Raw genomic sequence first — 15296 nt, forward strand, 5'->3', positions numbered from 1 at the left:
GGTAATTCTAAAAGGCCTAAGTGAACACTCCAGTGTTTACACACTCTGTCTGTCTGTCTGTCTGTCTGTCTGTCTGTCTGTCTGTCTGTCTGTCTGTCTGTCTGTCTGTCTGTCTGTCTGTGTGACTGTCAGCCTGCAGGTGACCGCTGTCACTCATAATCTAACACACACATAAACACACACACACCCACAGCTGTCACTCACAACACTCACTGACTGATTTGAATGCGAGCGACAGCGCTAACTGCTAGCAAATGCAGTCTAATGATCTGACCACTCTGCCACTCTGTCTGTCTGTGAAGAGGACAACATGTCTTGTCTGACTGACAGACACCCCCAGCTAATGGCAGAGAGGACACAAAGCCTGTGGAGAACAAGAAGTAGCAGTGTTTGAATACAAACGGCTATACTTACCAACAGGAAATGCCTGTGTCATGAATACTAACACCTGTCTAACTGAGAGAAAGGTGTTTGAGAGAGGTGTTTGTTTGGAGAGAAACATGACTGGAGAGAGCAGTAGGGATTGTGATAGACGTATGTGGCAGGGTCTACAGGCAATTACGGACAACAACAAAAAAACAGCCACGTCACGGACACTGACGTCTTGCTCCCAGACAAACTAAACACCTTATTTGCCCGCTTTGAGGATAATACAGTGCCACCGACATGGCCCGCTACCAAGGACTGTGGGCCCCCCTCTCCTTCTCCGTGGCCGACGTGAGTAAGACATTTAAACGTGTTAACCCTCGCAAGAGTATGTGCAGACCAGCTGGCCGGTGTGTTTACGGACATATTCAATCGCTCCCTATCCCAGTCTGCTGTCCCCAAATGCTTCAAGATGGCCACCATTGTTCCTGTACCCAAGAAGGCAAAGATAACTGAACTAAATGACTATCGCCTCATATCACTCACTTCTGTCATCATGAAGTGCTTTGAGAGGCTAGTTAAGGATCATATCACCTCCACCTTACCTGCAACCCTAGACCCACTTCAATTTGCTTACCGCCCCAACAGGTCCACAGACGATGCAATCACCATCACACTGCACATTGCCCTATCCCATCTAGACAAGAGAAATACCTATGTAAGAATGCTGTTCATCAATTACAGCTCAGCATTCAACATCATAGTACCCTTCAAGGTCATCAATAAGCTTTAGGCCTGAGTCTCAACCCCGCCCTGTGCAATTGGGTCCTGGACTTTCTGACGGGCCGCCCTTAGGTGGTGAAGGTAGGAAACAACATCTCCACTTCGCTGATCCTCAACAGTGGCGCCCCACAAGGGTGTGTGCTCAGCCCCCTCCTGTACTCCCTGTTCACCCATGACTGCGTGGCCATGCACGCCTCCAACTCAATCATATAGTTTGCAGACGACACAACAGTAGTGGGCTTGATTACCAACAACGACGAGACAGCCTACAGGGAGGAGGTGAGGGCACTTGGAGTGTGGTGTCAGGAAAACAACCTCTCACTCAACGTCAACAAAACAAAGGAGATGATCGTGGACTTAAGGAAACAGCAGAGGGAGCACCCCCCATCCACATAGACGGGACACTAGTAGAGAAGGTGGAAAGTTTTAAGTTCCTCAGCGTACACATCACGGACAAACTGAAATGCTCCACCCACACAGAGTGTGGTGAAGAAGGAGCAACAGCGCCTCTTCAACCTCAGGAGGCTGAAGACGCCTACAGCACCCGATGTCACAGGAAGGCCAAAAAGATCATCAAGGGCAACAACCACCCGAGCCACTGCCTGTTCACCCACTACCATCCAGAAGGCGAGGTCAGTACTGCTGCATCAAAGCTGGGACCGAGAGACTGAAAAACAGCTTCTATCTCAAGGCTATCAGACTGTTAAACAGCCATCACTAGCACAGAGAGGCTGCTGCCTACATACAGACTCAAATCATTAGCCACTTTAATAAATTGATCACTAGTCACTTTAAATAATGCCACTTTAATAATGTTTACATATCTTACATTACTCATCTCATATGTATATACCGTATTTTAAACCATCTATTGCATCTTGCCTATGCCGCTCGGTCATCGCTCATCAATATATTTATATGTACATATTCTTACTCCATCCCTTTAGATTTGTGTGCATTAGGTAGTTGTTGGGGAATTGTTAGATTACTTGTTAGATATTACTGCACTGCCGGAACCAGAAGCACATGCATTTCGCTACACTCACATTAACATCTGCTAACCATGCGCATGTGACCAATAAAATGTGATTTGATAGAGAGGTAGTAGTCATAGGGAATGATGGAGAATTTATAGCCCTGAATCACAAGGAATTATTCGGCATGGTGGAAGCGGTGTCGCAGTGCACTGTGAGTGTGTGTGTGTTTGGTCACACTGGTGCTTGTGTAGCAGAGTGTGTAGCACTAGTCCTGTCCTCTGCAGGTGAAAGAGAAGGGAGACTGAGGGCTACACGAACTTGTAGTTTACAATAACTTCTCTGTCTACTGCAGTTGGACCACTTTGGTAATAAGGGGAAAGGAAAATGACTATTCCTGCAGAGTAGATGGGAGTGTGTGTGGGTTGTGGTGTGTGCTTGAGTGGAAGGTGGGATGAGGTGACTAGGGACGATTTATGAGAGAGAGAGAGAGAGAGAGAGACTTCCAGTATGACTTACCCAGAGGGGAACAGCAAGGTGAGCCACTTCACATTGCTTGTCCTCTATGCAGCCTGGGGACTATGGAGGTTCAACATGCGGCTGGGACAGTGATGAATTTAGGGACTCACAATTCATCTTCCTGGATTTACCTCGGTTTGACTTATGTTTGTGACCACGGTGACACTGTAATGAGGTAACTGTGGCAGCCTACGTTGAACATCCATTCACAGTACAACATTTGGCAATATAACTTATATGTCACAACTTACAAGTCTATTTTTATGTGCAGTAAGTGACACATTTACAGTACCCCCACTACTCTAACACATACACAGTAAAACAAGCTGCAGCCTGTCAGGATCCTGGGCCCTGGTCTCTACATCATAATCAACACATACACACACACACACATACACCCCTCCCTCTGCAGACTAATGGTCCTATTACCCTGAAAGGTCGGTTAGATCTCCTAATGCAGGGAGGAGAGGGGGGCCATATTGCAGTGGCCATCAGGTAAAGAGAGCAACATTTCGTATCACTATGCCTGCCCTGCCTGCGCTGTTGGGGTGACTGAAGTACCAATTGGTATTCATGAAGAATCCTGAAGATGTCGTTTTCTCAGAATTCCCATACTGATCATTATATCAAGGTAATGGGTCTGTGTGATGGGAAAAAATAGGGGGAGGCTTTTTTTAGACATCTTAACAGGGGTAAAATTGCAGTCACCCTGACAAATAGACACCCTAGCTCCGCAGGCGCCATTATCGTCTTTATAAAGTGAATGATATGAGAACATCAGGGAAAGACAGGAGGGAAGGTTTGCTTGCTATTAGGATTCATCTATGTATGAAAATCAAGTTGCCACGTGTCCACGTAAAATCCTTAGGCCGCGTTCCACAGCTAAGGCGAGGTGACGCAACATTCATCGACTGACAAATGGCTATAACATATGATGCAGTTAGCTGATACTTAAAATACCTATCCAGGCGTTGTAAGATCTGTCAGGCGTCAGCAACGTCTAAGCTCTGGAAGGCAGCCTTAGCTTCATCTTCTATCTACATTGAGTGACATCAAGCAATGAGATATAGTCTAACATGGATAGGCTATTCTGATATTCTAGGCCTACTGAAGCTGCTTTTCCATCAGAGCTATTGGCGTCAGGTCTAGGTCAGGACTTGTTGTGGTATAGGGCATATCCTGGTCGACATAACAGATCAATACCCTGTGTGACCCATTGGTCTGTCTGACCTTGTTCTGCCTGTTGTGGTTCAGGAGCTGACAACTATACAGACACCAGTGGATTAATTAAACTGTCCTTTGTTCAACTTTCTTTTTTTTATAAGGAAAATACCGTTGAGGTTAGACACCTCTTTTGAGAGTGTGACCTTGTCTAAACACTGTTTCATGAGAAATAATATTAGAACTGTAAAGCAATCTAATATTGTTAGAGGATGGTGAATAATGTTTTTTAGAATTGTATAAACTGCCTTCATTTCGCTGGACCCCAGGAAAATTGGCAGCAGCTAATGGGGATCCATAATAAATACAAATACAAAATAATGAGCAAAACATATTTCAGCCTCCAACCAATAGCCGAATAAGATAAAGTGGATATATTTTGAGCCAATTATGAAAATGTAGAGAATGCTTATTTTATCTACAGAAGATCGTTTCCTTTTAAGGGGAATATATATATTGTGTGTGTGTGTGTCTGCGTGTCTTTGTGCGCGCGTGTGTGTTTTGATATATATGACGGGAAATGCTCCCGCTCCTCTTCAAGCGGACAGTCATTTTGCTCCTGGCTGCACGCTGTTTAACGACCGTAGTACAGACACTCGCCCGAAGTCACGGTAACGTCACCGTAGCGCTGGAATTTATCCTCTCCTCGGTCGGGGATGTGCATTTGGACAGGAGAGTGTCCTCCGGACAGCGACGCGCCGCATTGCTACGCTCCTCTCCTACCTAGGACATACAACATCCGGCTCCGGTAGCTTATCTTGGACGGGATGGCCGGTGCTAAGTGCCTTCTGAAGACGCCGAGGTATGTGAACGGAGCGTGTTAATTAATAGGTTACGGTGACTGTTGTGAGAGTTTAATCAAATTGCAGATTACCCTTCAATTGAATGGACCTGTATTGACTGCAAATAAATGTTAGCCTATCTTACCTTTTTTCTTTTCTTTCGTTCCAATGCAATTGGTTGCTTATGTGTAAATTGCAATACTGCAATAATATAGCCAAAATACGCCAACAATGTTTTGTGCAAATCCAGTATTTTTAGTACAGTAGCCTGTATCAGCACAGTTTGCACAGAGCAGTAGCCTAAACAGGTGCTGTGCTCAAGCTCTTGAGCAGTAGACTCAGAGGACCTTAGGAAAAATGAATAACTGAAACAGGAAAACATAAAATTGATAGTAATCTAGCCTATACATGTAATTATATTTTGCCAAAGATTATGCATTTCATCTGCCTACGTAGTCTGCGTAACAGTTGATTTTAATAGCCTATGCTACTCTTAAAATGTGTTATGGTTATTTGAATGATGAAAAAATGGTGTAAACATTGTGTCGTGCAGCTAACCAAAAATGCCCACTTTGCGTGTGCGGTGCCATGCATTTGGAGACACAGCCTAAGCATCTCGGTTCACTTCAATGCGCAATACAGAGTAGCCTAAAGACAAATGTCAATCAATGCATTAGCCTAATACTTCATGCATTCATTTTATCGGTTTGCCAGGGGCAGACTGGGTCAAGAAATGCCTTAGCATTTTATCCACGCCAGCCCACATCACTGAGCATGCAGCCAACTCACCCCCCTTCTCTGGTGTGTCACTCTGTGTTCTTCGTGTTCTCTGTCTGTCGGTCTGTCTGTCGGCTTAAGCCATAATACATATATGACGGGCACTAATTTACAATATAGCCTAAGTCATTAGCTTGTCTTTTAAAACGTAGGCTATATTGTAAATTAGTGCCTGTCATATGTGTTCCCCTGAATCAACACCTAACCAAATTGTTAATTACTAGGAGCCCTGTAAAACGTCATTCATAGTCAGGGCTCTTAAAATAAAAAAAAATAACTGGTAGCACTGGTGCTCCCAACTTTAAAAAGTTAGGAGCACAACATAAAATGTAGGAGCACCAGAAAATACGACTTTTAACAGCGATTCAGATATAGCCTATATGAAATCTAACATTTGGTACATCACCTCGGGCATTTGCAGTTTACCACGAGCTGAACCTGCTTATATCTTCATGATTAAGTGTCGATATTACCGTATCGCCCACCTTGCCTCCACCGCCGTGACCGGGCTCATCTACAAACCGGAGGCAATGAGCCTATCATAATGATGAGACGTTATAGAGTGCCGCTTGTATCAGAAGATGAAATGTGTGTCGGCTTCAACATGGCTCGGATGAGTCTGAGCGCTCAGCAGCGCGCAAAATGTGCAAACTGATTTTCAAACCGTCACGCTAACCATCTTCAAATGGAAAGGTCATTCTCAGGAATCAGTTAGCCTACGGAGCCGCGGGTGTGAGTGAAACTAAAGATTTAGCATATTCTGACTTCAATTGTCTCTATTTTGTGAGGATTCATTTCTGTTTTCTTTGTGTGTGGCATATAATAGCCATACAATTTATGGGTCACATATGTGAAATGAGTTACAGCAGACACACGGCTAGGCTGCATGTCCAGAAGAGCACGTTACCTTTGGGATCAGTTCCAGGTTTGCACCTGGTGAATGACAGAGTATCTTGGGATTGTGTGCTGAGCTCTTGCATTGACCATTGTAAATACATTACTGTGATGTAGAGGACAAATGCAATTGGTCCTGGGAGTGATTTCATACAGTACCAGTCAAAAGTTTGGACACACCTACTCATTCAAGGGTTTTTCTTTATTTGTTTACTATTTTCTACATTGTAGAATAATAGTGAAGGCATCAAAACTATGAAATAACACACATGTCATCATGTAGTAACCAAAAAAGTGTTAAGAAAATCAAAATATATTTTAGATTTGAGATTCTTCAAAGTAGCCTTCCTTTGCCTTGATGACAGCTTTGCACACTCTTGGTATTCTCTCAACCAGCTTCATGAGGTAGTCACCTGGGGTGCATTTCAATTAACAGGTGTGCCTTGTTAAAAGTTAATTTGTGGAATTTCTTTCCTTCTTAATGAGCCAATTAGTTGTGCTGTGACAAGGTAGGAGTGGTATACAGAAGACAGCTCTATTTGGTAAAAGACCAAGTTCATATTATATCAAGAACAGCTCAAATAAGCAAAGAGAAACAACAGTCCATCATTACTTTAAGACATGATGGTCAGTCAGTTTGGAAAATGTCAAGAACTTGCAAAAACCATTAAGGACTATGATGAAACTGGCCCTCATGAGGACCGCCATAGGAAAGGAAGACCCAGAGTTACCTCTGCTGGAGAGGATAAGTCCATTAGAGTTACCAGCCTCAGATTGCAGCCCAAATAATAGCTTCACAGAGTTCAAGTATCAGACGCATCTCAACATCAACTGTTCAGAGGAGACTGTGAATCAGGCCTTCGTGGTCGAATTGCTGCAAAGAAACCACTACTAAAGGACAGCAATAATAAGAAGAGATTGCTTGGGCCAAGAAACACGAGCAATGGACATTAGACCGGTGGAAATATGTCCTTTGGTCTGATGAGTCCAAATTTGAGATTTTTGGTTCCAACCGTCGCGTCTTTGTGAGATGCAGAGTAGGTGAACGGATTATCTCTGCATGTGTGGTTCCCACCGTGAAGCATGGAGGAGGAGGTGTGATGGTGTGGGGATGCTTTGCTGGTGACACTGTCAGTGATTTATTTAGAATTCAAGGCACACTTAACCAGCATGGCTACCACAGCATTCTGTAGCGATATGCCATCCCATCTGGTTTGCGCTTAGTGGGACTATCATTTGTTTTTCAACAGGACAATGACCTAAAACACACCTCCAGGCTGTATAAGGGCTATTTGACCAAGGAGAGTGATGGAGTGCTGCATCAGTTGACCTGGCCTCCACAATCACCCGACCTCAACCCAACTGAGATGGTTTGGAATGAGTTGGACTGCATAATGAAGGAAAAGCAGCCAACAAGTGCTCAGCATATGTGGGAACTCCTTCTAGACTGTCAGAAAAGCATTCCTCATGAAGCTGGTTGAGAGAATGTCAAGAGTGTGCAAAGTTGTCATCAAGGCAAAGGGTGGCTACTTTGAAGAATTGAAAATCTAAAATATATTTTGAATTGTTTAACACTTTTTTGGTTACTACATGATTCCCTGTGTTATTTCATAGTTTGATGTCTTCACTATTATTCTACAATGTAGAAAAATAGTAAAAATAAAGAAAAACCCTTGAATGAGTAGATTTGTCAAAACTTTTGACCGGTACTGTACATGATGCCATGTGTGAAAATGGCCATCCAGTGTTTTTGTTGGTCACCACTGAACTAACTGTGCTGGCACTGAACAGTGTCTGTTGCCTTGGTATAGCTGTGTTATAACAATATTACAATTTTGTATAATAATAATTTGACACTATTTCATAGAGGTTCAGTTATACAGATTGAGCATAACACTTTTGGCCCCTGGGTTGCACAGCAAACTTCCCCTCAAAGGAAGGGACTTACTTACCTTGGGGAAGATACAATGTAGGCACACATAAGAAGGTTAATCCCTTAATTAAACAAGTTCCAAAATGAAATACTTTTAATTTACCATGAAAGTAATGATCACAGAGCCAGCTGGCTCTCTGGTCTTCATGTCCCTCCCTCCTTTTTTATGTGCCAGTTTTATCCTAATTAATACAAACTTCTGATAAAAAATCTGCCGCTTTTTTTCTCCAAGTTAACTTTAAGATTACAGATCACAGATATTTATTCACAGATAAACAATTCATCACAGATTAACAATTTATTTAATCCATTCAATTCTATATTGGTTGTAAACATACCCACGATCACCATAGATTGTCTCAAGCACCTCAAGTCAAATGTTATGGCTGAGTTTGCCCTTGTTTTTGGTAGAAGTTCAGAGTTGTTGTGTTACTCTCATGCAACTCTATAATGGCTGGTGCTGTACAGCAGTGGGCATGTCAAGGAGCATGTTGCCAGGCCAGGGTGTTCACCCATAGGCTAATAGGTTCTCTAAAGCCCATACAGAGCCCTGGAGCATTGGGCTGTGTTCAGTGTGTCCTGACACAGACACACTTTGTTCTCCTGCAGTAACTTCCAGTCATCAGCCATGTTCGAGGGCTCTGAGTCGGGAGATGCCGAAGGAGTCAGCACAGAGAGTACCCTGGGATCCTCCGTCACCGCCTGCAAGAAGGTAAATACAGGGGGACGGTGTGTGTAGGTGTGTATGTTCGTAAATATTTGTGTGTGTGTGTGTGTGTGTGTGTGTGTGTGTGTGTGTGTGTGTGTGTGTGTGTGTGTGTGTGTGTGTGTGTGTGTGTGTGTCCCTCTCCCTGGTGAGGGAGAGTTTGTTCCATTGCAACAGACAGTAATGATGGAGGGCCTGGAGTTTGATTTATCATGTCACTGTGTCAGGGAGACAATGAGTGAACTGGCAGATAACACTGGTCTCAGGGGAGATGACAGCTTCTTCAGTTCTGCTCCCCCTCCTTTCTCTAGAATAAGCAGCATTGTCAGTCAATATTGCTTTTTGTTCAGTTACTTCATTAGTAGACGGGTCGTCAAGTTAAATGACTTCCATTGAGACTCGCCACTCTGTCCCTAACATACAAAAATAATACTATGTGTAGTATTTGTAATGTAAGTCTCTGCACAATGACACAAAACTGTATGGCTCCCAAGTGTATATTTATAAAGACAACATTTTAACCCTAACTGTAGGTCAGGTCGCCTGTCTTGACAAAGACATGAAAATAAAACATATTGTCTTAATAAGATATATGTGGTAGAATAATATTATTACAAAGTCTTAATTTTTTTGCTGGTAATATTTACTATGATATCAAGCACCTGCTCAAGCACCTGTATAGAGCTGTGTTATGTTCATTGGTGCACATCGTAGAAAAACTAAAGCATTTATTATTGGACAAGTTGAAATAGCACCTCCCTGTTTTGGGCCTAATGAACACTACCCTGCCCTCACTCCAAGCTCTGCCAAATTGTGTGATGTCATGACCATGAGGCCACCTGAGTGTGAGTCACCTCTACCTGGCCATGGCCCAGAGCAGATGGACGACACCGGGGCGAGACAGGACAGGGGGCATGATGGCGTCAGCCTACAAATACACAATGGAAATGATTATATTCGCTATTGTTTTGTAGCCCCTACCCATCCACATCCCTCTGGCCAAACGCTAAGCCCACTAGCATTTGTTTTCCCAGATTTGTTTTCCTCCCTGCTTTCAGGGGGATTGGGCTAAATGCGGAAGACACATTTCAGTTGAATGCATTCAGTTGTGCAACTGACTAGGTATCACCTTTCTCTTCTTATAGAATTCGAACACATCCAGACCGTTCTGATTAGTCACAGAAACCGATGGGCTGGGCCAGAGCCGGCCTAAAGTCATTGGCTTTGATACTCTGATTGGTTAGAGATGATTCAATCGCTGATGAATTAGGATGGCAGTTTCAGACTAAACGTATGTGAAAGGTCACATATCAAAGTTATAGATTATGATTAGAATATCCTCTTGTATCTCCTGAGGGATTCCAGCACCATTTACCCAATACGAAAAGAATCAATAACTCTTAAGATGGCAAAGGAACTCTTGACTCTTGAGTGTCATTGAAAGTCACAGGTCAACAGGACTTGACACTTAACCTATAGGGTCCATTGAAACAGCCCGCGGGGGAAGAGTAAAAACACAGTAAATATGTGGAGAGTAAATAGGCTAACTGACAGGCTATTGATCCCTCTTACCGAGCAAGGTCCCACAGAGCACCTCCTGAACAAAGAGATCTGTAGAGATCTTTATAGCCAGAGGGTAAACACTAAAATGATCAGCTGAAGGTGAATGGGGGACTCGTGTGTGTGTGTGTGTGTGTGTGTGTGTGTGTGCGCGTGTGTGCTTGAGAGAGTGTGTGTGTATATTTGTATGTACTTCCCCATATTATACATTCTGAGAAAGAGTTCAGTCATGTGTCTGTGTGTAAGACTGTGTGTTATCTGGGTCTTCCAGGTGCTGTGCAGTAGCAGTGTGCTGGACTCGTCAGACTACTGGCTGAGGAATGAGAAGGCTCTGTGCAGGCTGGGCCTCCTGGAGGATGACGCTGAGGGGAGAAGCAATACGGTGAGTAGTATGTGTGTGTGTGCCCTGCGTGTACAGTTTTTTAAGCAAAACAGGCTACCAGGCACATCAGGATGATTTTAAAATCCTATTGAATTCTTTAATTTGTAACTATCTGACTGCCATCAAATCTATTGCAATTTATAGCACTTTGTAGCACATGAATTCTCCCTTGGGGCTGGTGTTCTTACTAGAAAACAAAGGTTTCACTCCGGTCTGTCCTTTCCCTCAGTCTCATTCCGAGCTCTGGATCGATTAAAAAGCTTTTTAATCTTCCCATTCTGTGTGGAAATGAGACAGTGACGTTTTTACACAATGTGTCCAGATCCCATAAATCCCTGGTGTGTTTTATGAGAGCAGGAAGAGATGCCAGCCATCTCCCTGTAGCATCGCCTCTCTCTCTCTCTCTGTGTGTGTGTGTGTGTGTGTGTGTGTGTGTGTGTGTGTGTGTGTGTGTGTGTGTGTGTGTGTGTGTGTGTGTGTGTGTGTGTGTGTGTGTGTGTGTGTGTGTGTGTGTGTGTGTGTGTGTGTGTGTGTGTGTGTGTGTGTGTGCGTGCGTGCGTGCGTGCGTGCGTGCGTGCGTGCGAGTGTGTGTGTCACCTCTCTCCTAGGTGACAAATTGTTCAGCCTCTCAATTCGCAAATCAGCTCTTCCCGGGTAACACAACTAATCATTCAAATTTAAAAGAAGTGTGTGTGTGTGTGTGTGTGTGTGAGAGAGAGTTTGTGTGTGTGTGTGTGTGTGTGTGTGTGTGTGTGAGAGAGAGTTTGTGTGTGTGTGTGCGCTTGGGGGTGTGCTTGTGTGTTTGTTGATTCCCCTCACACCCTCTTCTGTTAACCAGGATTATCACAGTCATAGGCCTGTGGCCATATCAGCTTAGTTAATTACAGACCCTGGGCCAGGAGTAAACAGGATCTGTGTTAGTGAGTGTTTGGAATGTAGATTTAATAAGCTTGATGGGATATGGTTTTTGTTTACTCCGGGTTTCATTTGGGGAGCGGGGGAAGGGTTGGTTTATTAGTGTATTCATTTGGTTCGTTTATGGAATCATCTAATACGATCACTTTTATCAATGTGATTGACACCATGTGATTGTCATTGATTACACACTCAGCGGCAGCAGAAGTATTTAAATTAAGGTCAGAGGTCGTGTTGAGGATAGGATCAAGTTTATTGTCCCTGAAGGGAAATTGTCTTGGACACAAAGTGCTAAGTTGATGACATTGATATGTCATCCTGGGTTTTTCAGTTTCACAAAGTGTGATATCTTTATTGTCCATGTCACGTCCTGACCAGTATAAGGGTTATTTGTTATTGTAGTTTGGTCAGGACGTGGCAGAGGGTATTTTGTTTATGTGGTTCGGGGTGGTGGTTTATTTAGTAGGGTGTTTGGTTAGTTAGTTCCGGGTTTTGGGGTTATGTTCTGTGTTAGTATTTCTATGTTCTTTCTGGTTAGTTGTATATCTATGTCTAGTTAATTGGGGTTGGACTCTCAATTGGAGGCAGGTGTTTTCTAGTTGCCTCTGATTGAGAGTTCTATATATGGGTATGTGTTTGGTTTAGTGTTTGTGGGAGATTGTTTCTTGTTTTGTTGTGTGTGTGTGTGTGTGTGTGTGTGTGTGTGTGTGTGTGTGTGTGTGTGTGTGTGTGTGTGTGTGTGTGTGTGTGTGTGTGTGTGTGTGTGTGTGTGTGTGTGTGTGTGTGTGTGTGTGTGTGTGTGTGTGTGTGTGTGCGTGCGCCTGACAAGACTGTCTAGTTCGTTTGTGTTTTTGTATACGTGTTTATTTTGGTTTTTCCTTCTTTGTCCGTAATAAAGAAGATGAGTATACACTTCCCTGCTGCATTTTGGTCCTCTCCTTACGACAACCGTGACAGTCCATTCATTTCATTCGATGAAGACAATATGGCCACACTACCTGGTTGAGGATGTGACAATTACAGTGCTGTATATTCCTGAATAGGGACAGGAATGTGTGTGTGGAAGGCTCCGGAAGGAAAAGGGACTATGCACTCAGGAGCTCAAAGTGATAAGATAAAAGCTTGTAAGTTCTCTCTTGTCACTCCTCACCTTTGATCACTCTCTCATGTTTTAATGCATGGAGTGAACAGAAATGAAGATAGCTGAGATAGTCACAGTGAATTCCATCAAATCCCTGAACACATTGACGGAGGGTAAGCAATTTCTGCGCCTTCAGTTCTGCTCTGCTAGTTACAGTGTAGTTACAGAGTTATGTTTCGGGTCCTGTTCTAAACACTTGTAGAGATGAGATCTATATCATTGTTCATCTCAGACCCCAGAACCAAATACTGCATGCACTAATAATCTGTCACGAGAGTTTATCACTATTATTTACCTCATCCTATTCCATCAACACCAAAAGCATTACCAGTTTCACTCTCTCTCTCTCTCTACACACTACCACACACACACACACACACACACACACACACACACACACACACACACACACACACACACACACACACACACACACACACACACACACACACACACACACACACACACACACACACACACACACACACCCCCCCCCCCTCTTGTTGTTTTGAAACTCACAGCTCTCAGAGTCATCCATTCATCTTTAGGTTTAACACTTCAGAGGGAGGGAGCATACACGTCAGCTATGTGTCCCATACAGGCATCATTAAAAAGCCCCAGTGAGGAAGAATAGACTAAACATGCCATCTGCAGCCGAGGAACTGACTTACTGCAGGATGACACCTGGGTTGTGTTCGTTAGGCACCAAATGGAAGAAAACAGACTGAAACAGGGAAGAACGACCTGAACTTGCTTATTTTCCTTTGCCATTGCAAAATGTTTTGCTACGGTGTGCCATAAAATATGACCCAAAGTGTCCTCACTGCTGTTTCTGCTGCCAGGTTCTATGATGAAACATCATGTTAATGTCTTTATTCTACTCTCTAAGGGCTCTGAAAGCTGCATCTATGTAGATATTTGAACGGTATCCAATGAGATAGGGGAGGTGAAAAATACTGAATGTAAGCTGTATCTCACGGCTGAGGGCTAGGACGGCGTTAGTTACAGTGATGAGATTAGATATTCCCAATTCGTATCATTCCTCACTGCTCTAATTGCCTGCTTGGTCCCACAGCAACTGTGTGCCTGCCTGCCTGCCTGCCTGCTTGTGTGCCTGGGTCTAGGATTGGGTATGACTGGCAATGGGACATCATCACTAGTTAGTTAGATTATATAATATTATTCCAGAGTTGGAGGCAAAGGCTGAATGGAGAGCTGAACAGGTGTAGACACTATACACATTAGTGCTGTGAATATTCAATGAGCTCCATAACCCTAATCTCCCGGGAACTAAAATCTTGCGTAATTTTGTCAGCTAGGTCATTTTCTTCGGTTTACGTGCAATCTGTTCACGAGAGACTATCACAACCCAGACCAGCATACAGACAGTGCATATTAATAATGGAAGTGCATGTAATGCCTCCTGGCTGGCGCTATTGCTTGGAGGTCAGGGGTCAGAAGCCACAGTAGGATACCAAGGATGTGTTCCAAACAGCACCGTATTCCCTATTTAGTGCACTACTGTAGTGCATGATATAGGGAACAGGGTACCATTTGAGAGACAACCAGAGACAGAGCGTCCAAGTGGCTCACAGTCACAACATGGCCTGGCTGTGGCGGGCTTACATAACAACCACAGGGGAACACACAGCAGACACAGGAAGAATGACTGAGTGTGCTGAGATGAGAGCAATGGGGCGTAGAGAGAACGAGAGCGACAGAGGTTAGAGTTGAAAAGAAGGGTGGAAAGGAGGGTGAGATTGAGTGAGGGGAAGAGGATTTGTTGTTGAGGGGAGAGATTAGGGTGGGTGGAGGATGATGTGGATGTGCGCGTGCATATGTATTGCACTACATAGCCTGTGAATATTTGTAATCTTTATCGAAAATGAGTGAGAGTGTATTAAGGAGTTTCTGCACCTGTGTTTGTGTGACCAAGCATGTGTGTGTATTGCAATATATTGTATTATTGTCACGTCCTGAACCTAGTAAGATGTCATTTTCTATAGTAGAGTAGGGCAGGGCGTGACAGGGGGTGTTTTTGGTTGTTTTATGTTTTCTATTTCTATGTTTAAGTTCTAGTTTGTCTATTTCTATGTTGGGATTGTTTGGGGTTGATCTCTAATTGGAGGCAGCTGATCCTCATTGCCTCTGATTAGAGATCATATTTAAGTAGGGGTTTTTCTCTTCCTGTTTGTGGGTTATTATCTTTTGAGTAGTGTGTTTTCCTCTCTGCGTCACGGTTTGTTGTTTTTGTATATTCAAGTATTTAAGTGTATTGCATTCAGTTTCACGTTTAATAAATATGTGGAACTACGAACACGCTGCATTTTGGTCCGCTCCTTC

General features: G+C 43.6%; 1 protein-coding gene across 4 annotated transcripts in view; it reads left to right on the forward strand.

Annotated features, from left to right (window-relative positions):
- The first annotated feature begins 4343 nt into the window (after positions 1-4343).
- sphkap (SPHK1 interactor, AKAP domain containing) overlaps positions 4344-15296 on the forward strand; it is a 44159-nt gene continuing 33206 nt past the window's right edge. For all 4 annotated transcript variants that reach the window (XM_014213847.3, XM_082956252.1, XM_082956253.1 and 1 more), the window contains exons 1-3: positions 4344-4665; positions 8859-8961; positions 10787-10897. In XM_014213847.3, the coding sequence (XP_014069322.1) occupies positions 4631-4665; positions 8859-8961; positions 10787-10897 (249 nt within the window). In that variant the 5' untranslated portion in view covers positions 4344-4630. The remainder of the gene's footprint in view (positions 4666-8858; positions 8962-10786; positions 10898-15296) is intronic.

The sequence above is a fragment of the Salmo salar genome, chromosome 09, assembly GCF_965601325.2.
Source record: "Salmo salar chromosome 09, fSalSal1, whole genome shotgun sequence".
Taxonomy (NCBI): domain Eukaryota; kingdom Metazoa; phylum Chordata; class Actinopteri; order Salmoniformes; family Salmonidae; genus Salmo; species Salmo salar.